The sequence below is a fragment of the Meriones unguiculatus genome, chromosome 16 (assembly GCF_030254825.1).
Source record: "Meriones unguiculatus strain TT.TT164.6M chromosome 16, Bangor_MerUng_6.1, whole genome shotgun sequence".
NCBI lineage: Eukaryota > Metazoa > Chordata > Mammalia > Rodentia > Muridae > Meriones > Meriones unguiculatus.
The window spans coordinates 10,348,816-10,363,220 of NC_083363.1; the positions used below are offsets into that span (position 1 = coordinate 10,348,816).

At 39.5% G+C, this 14,405-nt stretch overlaps 1 protein-coding gene across 1 annotated transcript in view; it reads left to right on the plus strand.

Moving 5' to 3' along the window:
* Window positions 1-14,405, plus strand: part of LOC110561761 (solute carrier family 5 member 4-like) — a 77,367-nt gene that overhangs the window by 51,977 nt on the left and 10,985 nt on the right. Inside the window, exons 9-10 of the mRNA XM_060369345.1 lie at window positions 10,811-10,946; window positions 12,736-12,843. Coding sequence (XP_060225328.1) covers window positions 10,811-10,946; window positions 12,736-12,843 — 244 coding nt within the window. The remainder of the gene's footprint in view (window positions 1-10,810; window positions 10,947-12,735; window positions 12,844-14,405) is intronic.

Here is a 14,405-nt window from a genome sequence, read left to right on the forward strand (position 1 = left end):
TTGAGGAACATCTGGGTTGTTTCCAGGTTCTGGCTATTAAAAATAAACCTGCTATGAACATGGTTGAGCAAATGTCCTTGTTGTATACTTGAGCATATTTTGGACATATGCCTAGGAGTAGTGTAACTGGATCTTGAAGAAGCGCTATTCCTAATTGTCTGAAAATGCCAGATTGATTTCCAAAGTGTTTGTACAAGTTTACATTCCCACCAGCCGTGGAGGAGAGTTCCCCTTTCTCCACATCCTCTCCAGCATGTATTGTCACGTGAGTTTTTTATCTTAGCCATGCTGATGGATGTAAGGTGAAATCTCAGGATTGTTTTGATTTGCATTTCCCTGATGACTAAGGATGTTGGGCATTTCTTTAAGTGTTTCTCTGCAATTCAGTATTTCTAAATTGATAATTCTCTGTATAGCTCTGTACCCAATTTTTTAATTGTATTACTTGATTTTTTGCTTTTTAACTTCTTTAGTTCTTTATATATTCTGGATATCAGCCCTCTGTCAGATATAGGGTTGGTGAAGATCCTTTCCCAGTCTGTAGGCTGTCGTTTTTGTCTGATAACAGTGGTGTCATTTGCTTTACAAAAGCTTTTCAGTTTCATGAGGTCCCATTTATTGTTTGTTGATCTTAGAGCCTGTGCTGTTGGTGTTCTGTTCAAGAAGTTCTCTCCTGTGCTAATGAGTTCTAGGCTCTTCCCACTTTTTCTTCTACCAGATTTAGTGTATCTGGTTTTATCTTAAGATCTTTGATACACTTGGACTTTAGTTTTGTGGAGGGCAGTAAACATGGATCTATTTGTATTTTTTCTATATGTAGACATCCAGCTAGACCAGCACCATTTGTTAAATATGCTGTCTTTTTTTCTATTATATGGTTTTGGCTTCTTTGTCAAAAATCAAGTATCCGTAGGTGTGTGGCTTTATTTCTGGGTCTTCTATTTGATTCCATTGATCCACCATTCTGTTTCCATGCCAGTACCATGCAGTTTTTATTGCTATTGCTCTGTAATACAGCTTGAGATCAGAGGTAGCGATACCTCCAGATGATCTGTTGTTGTACAGGATCATTTTGGACATTCTGGGGTTTTTTCTTTTTCCAAATGAAGTTGAGAATTTTCTTTCTAGGTCTGTTAAAGAATTGTCTTGGTATTTTGATGGGAACTGCATTGAATCTGTAGATTGCTTTTGGCAAGATAGCCATTTTCACTATGTTCATCTTACCGTTCCGTTCCATGAGCACAGGAGACATTTCTGTCTCCTGATATCTTCTTCAATTTCTTTCTTCAGGGACTTGAAGTTTTTTTCAAACAGGTCTTTCACTTGCTTGGATAGAGTCACACCAAGCTACTTTATGTTATTAGTGGCTATTGTGAAGGGTGTTGTTTCCCTCATTTCTTTCTCAGCCATTTGTCTTTGGTATACAGGAGGGCTTCTGATTTTTTTGAGTTAATTTTGTATCCAGCCACTTTGCTGAAGGTGTTTATTAGCAGAAAGTATTCTCTGGTTGAATTTTTGGGGTCACTCATGTGTACTATTATATCATCTGCAAATAGTGATACTTCGACTTCTTCCTTTCTGATTAGTATCCGGTTGGTCTCCTTTAGTTGTCTTATTGCTCTTGCTAGGACTTCAAGTACTATGTTGAAGATATGTGGAGAGAGTGGGCAGCCTTGTCTTGTCCCTGATTTCAGTGGGATTGATTTAAGTTTTTCTCCGTTTAGTTTGATGTTGGCTATAGGCTTGTTGTATATTGGCTTTCCTATGTTTAGGTATATGCCTTTTATCCCTGGTGTCTCCAAGACTTTAAACATGAATGGGTTTTGGATTTTGTCAAATGCTTTCTTAGCATCTAAGGAGATGATCATGTGTTTTTTCTTCTTTAGCTTGTTTATTTGGTAGATTATATTCATGGATTTTTGTATATTGAACCACCCCTGCATGCCTGGGATGATGGTGGATGATATCTTTTATGTGTTCTTGAATTTGGTTTGCCAATATTTTATTGAGCATTTTTGCACCAATATTCACAAAAGAGACAGGTCTGAAGTTTTCTTTTTTCTTTTTTTTTTTTCTTTTCTTTTTTTTTTTTTTTTTTTTTTGTTGGTGGGTCTTTGTGTGGTTTAGGCATCAAAGTGACTGTGGTATCATAGAATGAGTTTGGTAATCTACCTTCTATTTCTGTGTTGTGAAATAGTTTGAAGAGAATTTGGGTTATGTTTTCTTTGAAGGTCTTGTAGAATTCTGTGCTGAAACCATCTGGCCCTGGGCTTTTTTGGCAGAGAGACTTTTGATAACTGCTTCTATTTCCTTGGGGAATGCAGGACTCTTTAATTTATTTACTTGATCTTGATTTAATTTTGGTAAGTGGAATATATCCTGGAAATTGTCCATTTCATTTAGATTTTCAGATTTTGTGGCATATAGGCTTTTGAAGTAAGACCTAATGATTGTTAGGGTTTCCTCAGTGTCTGTTCTTATGTCTCCCTTTTCATTTCTGATTTTGCTGATTTGGATAGTTTTTCTCTGCCTTTTAGTCAGTTTGGCTAAGGGTTTGTCTATCTTGTTGATTTTCTCAAAGAACCAGCTCTTGGTTTAATTGATTCTTTGAATTGTTTTATTTGTTTCTAATTTATTGATTTTAGTCTGATTATTTACAGCTGTCTACTCCTCTTTGGTGTGTCTGCTTACTTTTTTTTTCTGGGGCTTTTAGGTGAGCCATTAAGTTGCTTGAATTAGATGTCTCGAATTTCTTCTTGAAGGCACTTAGTGCTACGAATTTTCCTCTTAGCACTGCTTTCACTGTGTCCCATAAGTATGGGTATGTTATGCCTTCATTTTCATTGAATTCTAGGAAGTCTTTGATTTCTTTCTTTATTTCTTCCTTAACCCAACTGTCATTGAGTAGCAAGTTGTTCAGTTTCCATGTGTGTGTAGGCTTTTTGCTAATTCTGTTGTTGTTGATGTCGAGCTTTAGTCCATGGTGATCAGATAGGATAGAAAGGATTATTTCAATCTTCTTGTATCTGTTGAGGCTTGCTTTGTGACCAACTATTCCATGAGGTGATGAAAAAAGGTATACTCTTTTGAATTTGGGTGAAAAATTCTGTAGACATCTAGTAGGTCCATTTGATTTAGGACCTCTGTAAATCATTTCCTCTGTAAATTATTTCCCTATTTAGCTTCTGTCTAGATGATCTGTACCTTGGTGAGAATGGAGTGTTGAAGTCTCCCATGATTTAGGTGTTAGGATCGATGAGTGATTTAAGCTTTAATAATGTTTCATTTACAAATGTAGGTGCTCTTGTATTTGGGGCATAGATGTTCAGAATTGTGCTGTCCTCCTGGTGGATTTTTCCTTTGATGAGAATGAAGAGCCCCTTTTCATCTTTTGTTATTAACTTTGGCTGAGAGTCTATTTTATTAGATATTAGGATAGCTACCCCAGCTTGTTTTCTGGGTCTGTTTGCTTGAAAAACATTTTTTCAGCCCTTTACTCTGAGGTAGTGTTTATCTTTGTTGTAGAGGTGTGTTTCTTAGATGCAGCAGAATGTTGGATCCTGTTTCTGCAACTGTTCTGTTAGTCTGTCTTTTCATTGGCGTGTTAAGTCCATTGATGTTGATAGATAATAGTGACTAATGAATGTTAGTTTTTTTTATTGTGGAGTTGGTGGTGTTACTGTGTTTCATTGCTTGTTTTCTTTTAGTTTTTTGTTGTATAGTTATCTACATCCTATGTTTTCTTGGGTGTAGCTGTTTTTTTGGATAGGAGTTTTCCTTCCAGTATCTTCTGTAGGGCTGGATTGCTGTGTAGATATTGTTTAAGTTTAGTTTTGGCACGGAATATTTTGTTCTCTCCACCTATGTTGATTGAAAACTTTGCTGGGTATAGTAGTCTGCGTTGGCATCTGTGGTTTCTTAAAGTCTTCATGACATCTGCCCAGACCCTTCTGGCTTTCATAGTTTCTCTTGAGAAGTCTGGTATGATTCTGATAGGTCTACATTTATATGTTGCTTGGCCTTTTTCCCTTGCTCCTTTTCATATTTTTCTTTGTTCTGTAGGATTAGTGTTTTGACTATGATGTGACTTGAGGAGTTTCTTTTCTGGTCTAGTCTATTTGGTGTTCTGTAGGCTTCTTGTATGTTTATGGACATTTCTCTTTTTAAGTTGGGAAAATCTTCTTTATGATTTTCTTGAAAATATTTTCTGGACCTTGGAGCCTGGAATCTTCTTTTTCATCTATTCTTATTATTCTTAATTTAATTTTCATGGTGTCCTTGATTTCTTGGATGTTTTTGTTTGGAACGTTTCCAATTTTACTTTTTCTTTGAGAGTTGTATCATTTTCTGCAACTGTATCTTCAGCACCTGAGATTATCTTCCATCTCTTGTATTCTATTGTTGATTCTTATTTTTGTGGTTCCTGATCTTTTCTCTAAGTTCTCCAGATCCAGGGCTTTCTCTGTGTTTTATTGATTCTAATTCTGTTTTCATGTCTTGCACCATTTCTTTCATTTATTGAAATGTGGATTCTTGTCTTTCTATGATGGCCTCTATTTTTTTGTTTGCTTGTTTCCTCTCTATATGCCACTAATTGTGTCTCTACTTGTGCCTCTACTTGTTTGGCTGTATTTGCCTGTATTTCTTTGAGAGTTTTGTTTGTTTCCTCTTTATTTACCTCCATTTGGGTGGCTATTTCTTTGAGAGATTTGTTCATTTCCTCTTTATGTCCCTCTAATAACTGGATAAGTATAGCTTTAAAATAATTTTCCTATGTTCCCGATGGATTGGAATGTCCACTGATTTGCTGGTAAAGCCATGATGTCCTGATTTTTGTTGGATGTGTTCTTTTCTCCGACCTCTGGCCATCTGCTTATCCATAACCTTCGCTGTGTGTTCATGGATTCTATATTTCAGCCTGGGTCTGAAGTATAGTCTTTCTCTGGTGTCTGGAGTATTCTTCAGGAATATGAGAGAGGTCCACTGGTTGCATAGTGTGCATTGGTGTTTCAGTTGTACCTAAAGGAGGAAGGTCGCCTGCGTGAGTGCACAAGTGTGCGAGAGCAAGCGCTGGTGTGTGTGTGGAAGAGTACCTTGAAGGACAGGGTAGTAGAGAGTGTAGATGCCTGAAATGTGGGGCAGGGGGTATGCAGGCCCAGGAGGGTGGGGCGCTGGTGCTATTCACAGATGCAATGCACATGCACAGATTCCCTGAATTCCTCAGTGGCCTACAGGCCTGTCATACTGTCCTTCTGGTATTCAGATCTGCATGGGCTCCAGGAATTGTTTACCTGGACTCCACTGGTAGATCCACAAAACAGGGGCTTCAATGTTGAGAATGCTGTCCCAAGAATCCTTATGTGGCCCACAGTGGGGGTGTGGGTGGGAGGGATCCAATGTCTAGCTGCTAGTGTAGAGGGTCCCTGGATCTGGGGCTCTGCAAGCACTTACTTGAAGGTGCAGCCACTCTCTAGCAGGCCTAATTGGAAAGCACAGGCCTAATTCCCCCTGTTCTCTACTCTCAGATTTGGGCCTGCCAGGGCAAATGCAAGTGTAGGAGATCCGTCAGCTCAGTGGTGCTGCAACTGCAGAACTTGGAGGCTGGTATTGCGGCCCACTGGGAGTCCAGCCACAGCCACAAAACTGGGAGGCTGCTGGCACAGATGCCTGCTGGGAGGCCTTGGGAAGCCTGTCAGCTGTCCACAGATCTGGGTAGCCCAGCAAACCTGGGTGGCCTGTTCAGCCGCCTGCCACTGAGGGACTTGGAGGCCTGCCTTCTCTTTCTCAGACACTGAGCAGGGAGTTCTGTGCTAGGAGCAGTGGGAACTGTGGGCTGCCTCCTTCACTGAAGAGGGGGCCTGACAATGGGAAGTTCAGGGGGATGGAATATTCGCCACTCTCAGTCCCTGGAAAAGTCCGCAGGTGACCTGGATCCAAACTGTCCCAGGTCATGGGTTGTCCCCTTGTGCCCAGGAAGCCTCAGTGTCAATGTTCTGGCTTCAGCTGCCACTCCACTCACCAATTACTGAGTTTCAGATCCTCTTCCCCTCAGGTACTGTGCGTGCTGGTCGCTGCCATCTTGGATCCCGCTCAACTTTTCTTCTTCAGTTCCCACAACCCATCTCCTGTTGTTCCATCCTCCCCACTAATACAGATATATTTTTTCTAAAATAGAAAATATAATATGTATTTAAATATTGTTCTTTGAAAGTTTTCTTCAGTGTGTTGTTCAATCATATCAGCCTCTCAACTCTCCCAGATCCAACCGCCGAACTTTGTATCCCCTTTCAATTCTTCAAGGCCAATTTGTGCTGCTCAAGTCTTATTAGATGTGTGGCCTTCCACTGGAGTGTGGTCAACATATTAGAGGCTAAACTCTCTTCTTCTCCCAGCAGCTAATGATTGTCAGTAGCTCCATTCCCCTCTCTAGTGCTGGGATCTGGTCTGGCTTGAGCTTCAACAGGTTCTGTGCATGGTGTCACAATCATTGTGAGTTCCTGTATGTAGTTGCCCTATGTGTCCAGATATTTCCTCGTAGTCAGCCACTTCCTCTTGTTCTTACACTTTTTCTGCTCCTCTTTTGCATTGATCCCTGAGCCTTGAATGGGGTTATGGGTAGTACATATATTCTTTTTCTTTTTCTTTTCTTTTCTTTCTCTTCTTTTTCATTTAATTATTTTTCTCTTTCTTTCTTTCTCTTTCTTTCTTTCTTTTTTGAGACAGGGTTTCTCTGTGTAGCCCTGGCTCTCTTGGAACTCACTCTGTACACCAGGCTGGCCTAGAACTCATAGCGATCTGCCTGCCTCTACCTTATGAGTGCTGGAATTAAAGGCAGACACCACCACTGCCCAGCACATATGTTCCTCTTTAAGGCTAGTCATTCTGCACTTTATTACTTGTCCAATTGTTTGTTTTCTGTATTAATAATCATCTTCTGCAAATCCAAGATTCTCAGATGAGAGTTCAGAGATGCACTGAGTTATGAGTAGAGAGTAAGCCATTAGGAGTGAGTTGAATATTATGTCCATTTAGCAGCATAATATTAGGTTCTTCTCTAGGGACAATGTCTTGACTGGCTACAGGTTCTTGGTGTGATAATGTTGTCATGTATGAGCTTCATGTTGTGGAGTGGAACTTTAATCCCAATGATAAAGTCATTGGTTACTCCCAATCATATTCATGCTTCACCAGTGGTCACGTCTTGCTAGACCAGTCATGATTATAGCTTGCAGGGCTAACAGCTGAGTATGGCTGATGATGAGTCTTCTCCTCTTGTAGCTTGTTTTTAGCACCTTCCAGCTCTATGAAAGCTGTCCAGCACGGATGAACTTTCCAGGTCTGTATTAGCTTGATATTTTGTCACTCAACTACATGATGTCTTCAGCACTAGGATCTAATTGTCAAGTTCTCAAGGGTAGCCAAGAGCAATGGCAATAACCTGTAATTTTAAGGGAGCCGCCTATGGTACCTCATTATCCATCCCTACTTAAAGAAGTAACGATGGAGCTGGTTTCCGCCTTCCACCTTCCCGATGGTGAGTGCTCTCTGTCACAAACAACTCCACATTTGGCTAAGGCTGAGGATCTGGCTTGCTTCCATGTATGTGGACCTATCTGCATTGCCCACGTGTCATGCTGAGGTTGGCTACCCAGAGGCTATTTAAAGTGGGCTGGCTTTACCCAGGGTCAGATGATTGTTCAAGGTTCCTGAATAAACTGCATTGGAAAAAAAAAAAAAAAAGAAGAAGTAACCCATAACTAGCACTGGAAATTGTATGTATTAGCTTCAGGAATCTAGTAGTGGCACTCCTGCTCTGTTATAAGGTAACTTCATTTTAACAATGTGTGTGTGTGTGTGTGTGTGTAAACTTTTATACTAGTGTGTTTCCTTATGTCTTTTCAAGAGATCCTTAGTGTTATTTACCCCTTCCCATAGTCTCTTTTCTACCCTATCATCTCAGTTTAACCATTCTTATTCCATTATTTCCCCCTTTACCCTTTATACCAGTGTGTCCTTATTCCCCATGAAAATCCCTTCATATAGCCTGACCTCTATAGATACTCCACTTGAAACACATATCTTCCGATTCAAAGTGACTATTCATAGATGAGAGCAAGAGAGACATTTGTCTTTCTGGGCCTGGGGTACCTCATTCAGAATGACTATTTCTAACTCCCTCCACTTACCTGGCAATTTCATTTTTAATAATTGATTTAATAGTTAATTTGTACTTACTTTTATAAATATACCATGTTTTATCATTCATTCATCAACTGAAGGGAATTCAGATGGAGAAGCAAGTATCTCTAGAATGGGATAGTAATTTCTTGGAGCATAAACTGAAGAGTGGGAGAGCTGGATCATATAGAAAATGTATTTTTAGCTTTTTGAGAAACCTCCACTTTGATTTTCATAGCAGTTGCCCCTGTTTGAATTCTCAGTGAATAAATGTTCCTCTTCCCCACATCCTCTCCAGTATTTGTTTCTGATTGTCTTGTTAACCTTAGCCATTCTAATTGGGGTAAGATGAACTTTTAAAGTAATTTTAATTTGGATCTCCCTGCATTGATGGTGAAGGATAGTGAACTTTTGTTGCTGTTGTTTTGTTTTTAGAGACAGAGTTTCTGTATTAGAACTAGCTCTGTAGACCAGGCTGGTCTTGAACTCACAGAAATCTGCCTGCCTCTGCCTCCTGAGTGCTGGGATTAAGGGTGTGTGCCACCACTGTCTGGCAAGGATGTTGAACACTTTTAAAGTGTTTCTCAGCTACTTTAATTTCATCATTTGATAACTCTCTGTTTAGGTCTATGCTCCACTTTTAGTTGGATTGCTAGGTTTCTTAGTGTTTAATTTTTTGAGTTCTTTATATAGTCTAGATATTAACCCTCTATCAGATGTATAGCATATTTCCCAATTTTCTAGACTGCTCTTTTATTCTGGCTATGGTGTCCTTTACTTTACGTCTTTTATGCAGAAACTCTTTGGTTTCATGAGGTCCCATTAGTTAAATATGAGTCTTAATGTGTGCACTATCAGGATCCTGTTCAGAAAGTCTTTTATGTGCCAATGAGCTCAAGCATATTGCCTACTTTCTTCTCTGTCGGCTGCAGAATAGCAGGTCCTTTATTGACATCCCTTATCCATGTGAAGTTCAGTTTTGTGCAGGATGAGCTATAAAAAAAATCAAATGGATGTGTGAGTGTGGGTCTATATTTGGGCCCTCAATTCTATTCCACTGGTCAATGAACTTGTTTTTATGCCAATACCATGCTGTTTTCATTACTATAACTCTAAAGTATAACTTGAAATGAAAACAAAACCTTTCAGCAGTGTTTTCTTTTTCAGGATTTTTTTCTCTACCCTGAGTCTTTCTTATTTTCATATTAAGTTTAAGATTATCTTTCCAATTTATATGAAGAATTTTTATTATAATTTGAATAGGGATTTCACTGAATATGTAGATTGCTTTTGGTAAGATGGACGTTTTCACAGTATTAATCCTACCAATCAATGAGCACAGGATGCTTTTCTATTATCTGGTATCATTTTCAATTGTATTTTTTCATTGTCTTAAAATTTTGGTTGTACAAGCCTTAATTATATTTATTTCAAGATTTTGAAACAATTTTGAATAACATTGTTTTATTGATTTTCTTCCCGGCATATTTATCATTTGTATTCAAGAAGGCTACGGTGGTGTTAATTTTGTATCTTGCTGGTTTGCTGAATTACTTGCCACCTGTATAAAATTTTAGGGTCTTTTATATGTATAATAAATAGTACCACCTACAAATAGAGACACTTTGAATTCTTCCTTTCCTACTTATATCCTCTTTATCACCTTTATTGCTCTAGTGAGGACTTGAAGCACTATGTTGAAGAGGAGTCTGAAGAGTTGACATTACTGACTTTAATGGAGAAGCTTAGAAATTTCCTCTATTAAGGAAGATGTTGGCTGTGAGCTTCCTGTATGTTGCCTTAGTTATGTTAATATATGTCTCCTAGAAAAGCCCGAGAGGCCTCAGTCTTACACAAATAATTACAACTACAAAATACTGACAGCAGGAGAAATAGTCTTCCCCAGTGAAGAGCATACCAATTGGATATTTATTACTAAATTGTTAGCTCCCAAAAACATACATACAAATAACTTTATGCAGATAAATTTACTGACATATATACTGATCAGGTATATTTGGGAACATATATATGTATATATAATGCATGCAATAACAATGAAAAAAGAGGTCATGAATTTGTAAGACAGCAAGGAAGGGTATACAGAAGTGTTTGATGGAAGGAAAGGGAAAGGAGAAATGTAATTACATTATAACCTCAAAACACAAAGTAAAAGACAAAAAAAATTGGTCCCCGATGACCCTATTTTCTTCATGGCATTTAAAAAATATTTATTTTTATGTGTGTGGTTGTTTTAGTCTGTATGTGTGTCTGGACATGTGTGCCTGGTGCCCAAAGAAGCCAGTAGAGGGCATCAAATTCCCTGGAACAGAAAGTTACAGATGGCAGCTATCTACCAAGTGGGTACCGTCACTCAAAGCCAGGTCCTATGGACGAGCAACCAACATCTTTAACCACTGAGCCATAGGTGGTGGTGAGCCACCGCAGGGCTGCTGAGAACTGAATCTAGAGCCTATCTAAGAGCAGTAAGTGTGCTTCGTGGCTGAGCCATCTCTCCAGTTCCAACAGTATGATTTTTTTTATTATGAAAATAAACTTGAAAGTGTATTCTCACCTTGTTTAAAGTCATTATCAGATTGTTACACTAAAGTACATTGGTTTTTCCCGGCAGGTCACTGTACAGCGCTGCTTGTGTGGCAAGAACATGTCTCATGTGAAGGCTGCCTGCATAGTGTGTGGCTACCTGAAGCTGCTGCCCATGTTCCTCATGGTGATACCAGGGATGATCAGCCGCATTCTGTACACAGGCAAGCCATGGGACACGTGACTCCTCTTCTCTATGCTGATGTCTGTGGTTTTTAAGATAAGAGAAACTTCGATAGGTTAGAATGAGAGATGGAGGGAGGAGCTTCTGGGAAAAGAATCAGAGGTGGAACATTTGACAGACATGGCACTCTTAAAGGATCACTTTCATACATGCTGCCTGTGTCCTTGCAGACATGGGAAACTGTGCATCGTGTTCCATTTGTGGATGTAATGTGAGATAGTCCAAGAGATAGTCCAGGTAGCTCAGTCTGTAAAATACCTACCACAAATTCAAAAAAACCCGAGTTTAAAAACCCAACAACCCCATAAGAGCCAGGGACAGTATTGCGTGCAGTGTCTGCAGCTCCTGTGCTAGAGAGACAAAGATAGGCAGATCCCCAGAGCTCATTGGACACCAGCCTACCCAAAACTAGACTCCAAGCTCAGGGGCGAGGTGGAGACCCTGCCTCAAAAAAATTCTGTGTAAGCGTGAGAATCTGACTATGGTTATCCAGAACCCAGAAAAAAAAAGCTAGGCATGGCAGTGTATAAAGGTAGCCCCCATCCTACAAGGCAGAGACAGGATCCTGTATCTTACTATCCAACTAATTGCTTTGAAATAGTGAGTATCTGGTTCACTGAGTAATACTAATCAAAAGATAAGGTGGAGGGTTATGGAGAAAGATGCTTAATATTGACCTCTGGCCTACACGCATGCATGTACACACAGACACATATAACATGACCATGGATAAACTGTATACATGCGTACTATTTCTTGAACAAGATTTATAAATGAGCAAAAATAATTTTGAAAAGTTAATGTTAAAGTATTATTGGTCTAGGTGGTTCTTCATTAGGTTATTTGTTTGTTTTTTTTTAAGCAACCATGATAATATGCTCCAAGTAAAATTTTCATTAAAGGGGTTGGGGGGGGCTAGAGAGATGGCTCAGCAGTTAAGAGCCCTGATTGTTCTTCAAGAGGACCCAGGTTCAATTCGCAATACCCACCTGGCAGCTAACAATGTCTGTACCTCCAAGATCTGACAGCCACAGACATACAATCAGGCAAAACACCAATGCACATAAAATAAAAATAAGTAAATTATTCTTAAACTGCTTTCATAAAGATATTGTGCAACTCTCAAAGTGGCAAATGTCATCACTTATTGAATTGTCACCCAGCTGATCTTCAGGAGCCACACTTTAGATGCTTAGAGATGGTTAACCCTGACTAGATGTAGAAAATATTTTAATTCTAAATGAAAAATACCATTTTTCAGGCATTGTTTGGAGCCTACAATTTATCAATAAAGTAAGCATAATTGCCCAACACTTTGGAACTCATTGTAGTTTTTCAGTATAGATACTAGGCTATACTAGTATGAGGTTCTGATTTTTAGAATTTGGGGAGTGATCATTGCTCTGGAGACCATAAACAGAGCAAGATACAGAGAGCAGAAGTGACTGGGTGATCTGGGATCTTGCCTGACAGTTTTCAGTCTTCTACCACTTATCAGAGGATGGGATCACCTCCCATGTCTGCTCTAATGCTAGACCACACCCAAAAGGGATGCTTGCCCTGCAGGTCGGTGCCAAGGTTGCTGCCAGTGTGAGACACGGCAGAAGGTTTTGATGAAGGGTAACTAGACTCCTAGCACCAAATTCAGGGTTCAGTATTCAATTTCTAGACAAGGATAGCTTCTCCCATCTATGATCTTTCATCTTCCCTCTGTCCCATTGCAGATTGTACCTAGCTGGTCCTGCTCAATGAACTGTGTCTCTTCTCAGATAAGGTGGCCTGTGTCGTGCCTTCTGAGTGTGTGAAACAGTGTGGAACTCCAGTTGGCTGCACCAACTATGCCTACCCCACCCTGGTGCTGGAACTGATGCCTGATGGTTAGTAAACACCCGTACCATGTCTAGAGGGATACAAGGCCCATGAGAAACACACTGGAGCAGACTCTCTGCTGACCCTTCTGTTAGTTCCATTATTTTCATCAGATAGTTCTTGAGACTCAGTCACAGCCTACCAGTCACACCCTGGATGGGTCTGCAGATTTCAGACAGGAGCTAATTTCTCTTAGAAGAACAGCTGCCCAGGATGAAGGCTGTCTCCCAGATCAGTTAACATCTACATGATTTATTAGCCAAGGAAAACTTGTAACGCTACAAAGGGGCAAAGTCAGAAAATAAAAACTTCACCCAGACTTCTTTAGACCAATATCACCCAGTGCACATGCTTTGTACCAAAGTGTATGCCATTTCTCGTTGCTTTGGATACCATAATTTATCAGTAAAATAAATATGATTGCCTTTCTGTAAAATGCAAGGTTTCTGCTTTGCCTGCCCTGTTCTGAATTCTGATACAGAAACCTTTATCTTTATTAAAAGCTTCCCTATAGATGGGCAGATATTCAGCTATTCTAACCTGTCAGTAGTGGCCTGGCCTACTCCGCAGCCGTGTGGCTCATTACCTGCCATCTTACTAAGCTTGGAAGTCCCACCTTATTCTCTCCTGCCCAGAAATTGGCTGTTCAGCTCTTTATTTAACCAATCAGAAGGTGATGAACGAAGTTTACAACATACCAAGGCAGGAGATGCTTCCTAATAATTATAGTGCCGAAGTCTGGACTGTAAACTCTGTGGGTACAGAAATCAGCATTTGAATACACAGTGACAAACACACCCTTCCAACACCCTACACCTTAGAACTCACTATAGATTTACAGTCTAGATAATAAGTTATAACCTATGAAATCCTGATTATTATAATTTCAGAAACTGATCATTGCTGTGGAAAACATAAACAGAGCAAGTACAGAGCTGATAGACCTAAGTGGCCTGGAGTCTTGTCTGACACTTGTGCCATTTTTTTTCCTCCTTGACATACAAAAGCTTATTCAAACTAAAGGAACAATAACCCATATACTCAAGGTCAAATGCATGTCATCTTACCCTGGACTGGGAGGCCTGGAGTCATAACTGATGGAGGGAAGGAAGTGAAGGATTAAGCTCCTGCAATGGTTCAAGACCATCAGCTTTGCCCATGAAGGTTTTTCAGCAGTATCACCTAAAGTGGTTCCCAGCACATGACCTTTATGTAAACATTTAGCACTAAACTAATACTAAGCTGAACCTGAGCAATGAATATTATAACCTGAGCATTATAAATCCAGATGTTTACATTTCATAAGCCAATTTAAACCACAGAAGCTAACCAGCCAGATGATAACTTTGTCTTTTTAAAATTGAACTCACACATTTAAACACCAAGGATTTCACTACCACATTTTATTTTTACATTCAAGTATGGCTAATTTGACTAACATTTGTTTTAAGTATTCTGTGATGATGTAGTCATTTTGTATAAATAATCATAGTACCTAACACGTATTGAAGCTTTTGTGTTTCAATACATTTGTGTGTGTTGACTGATTAAATCTCCAAGAAAAATTCAG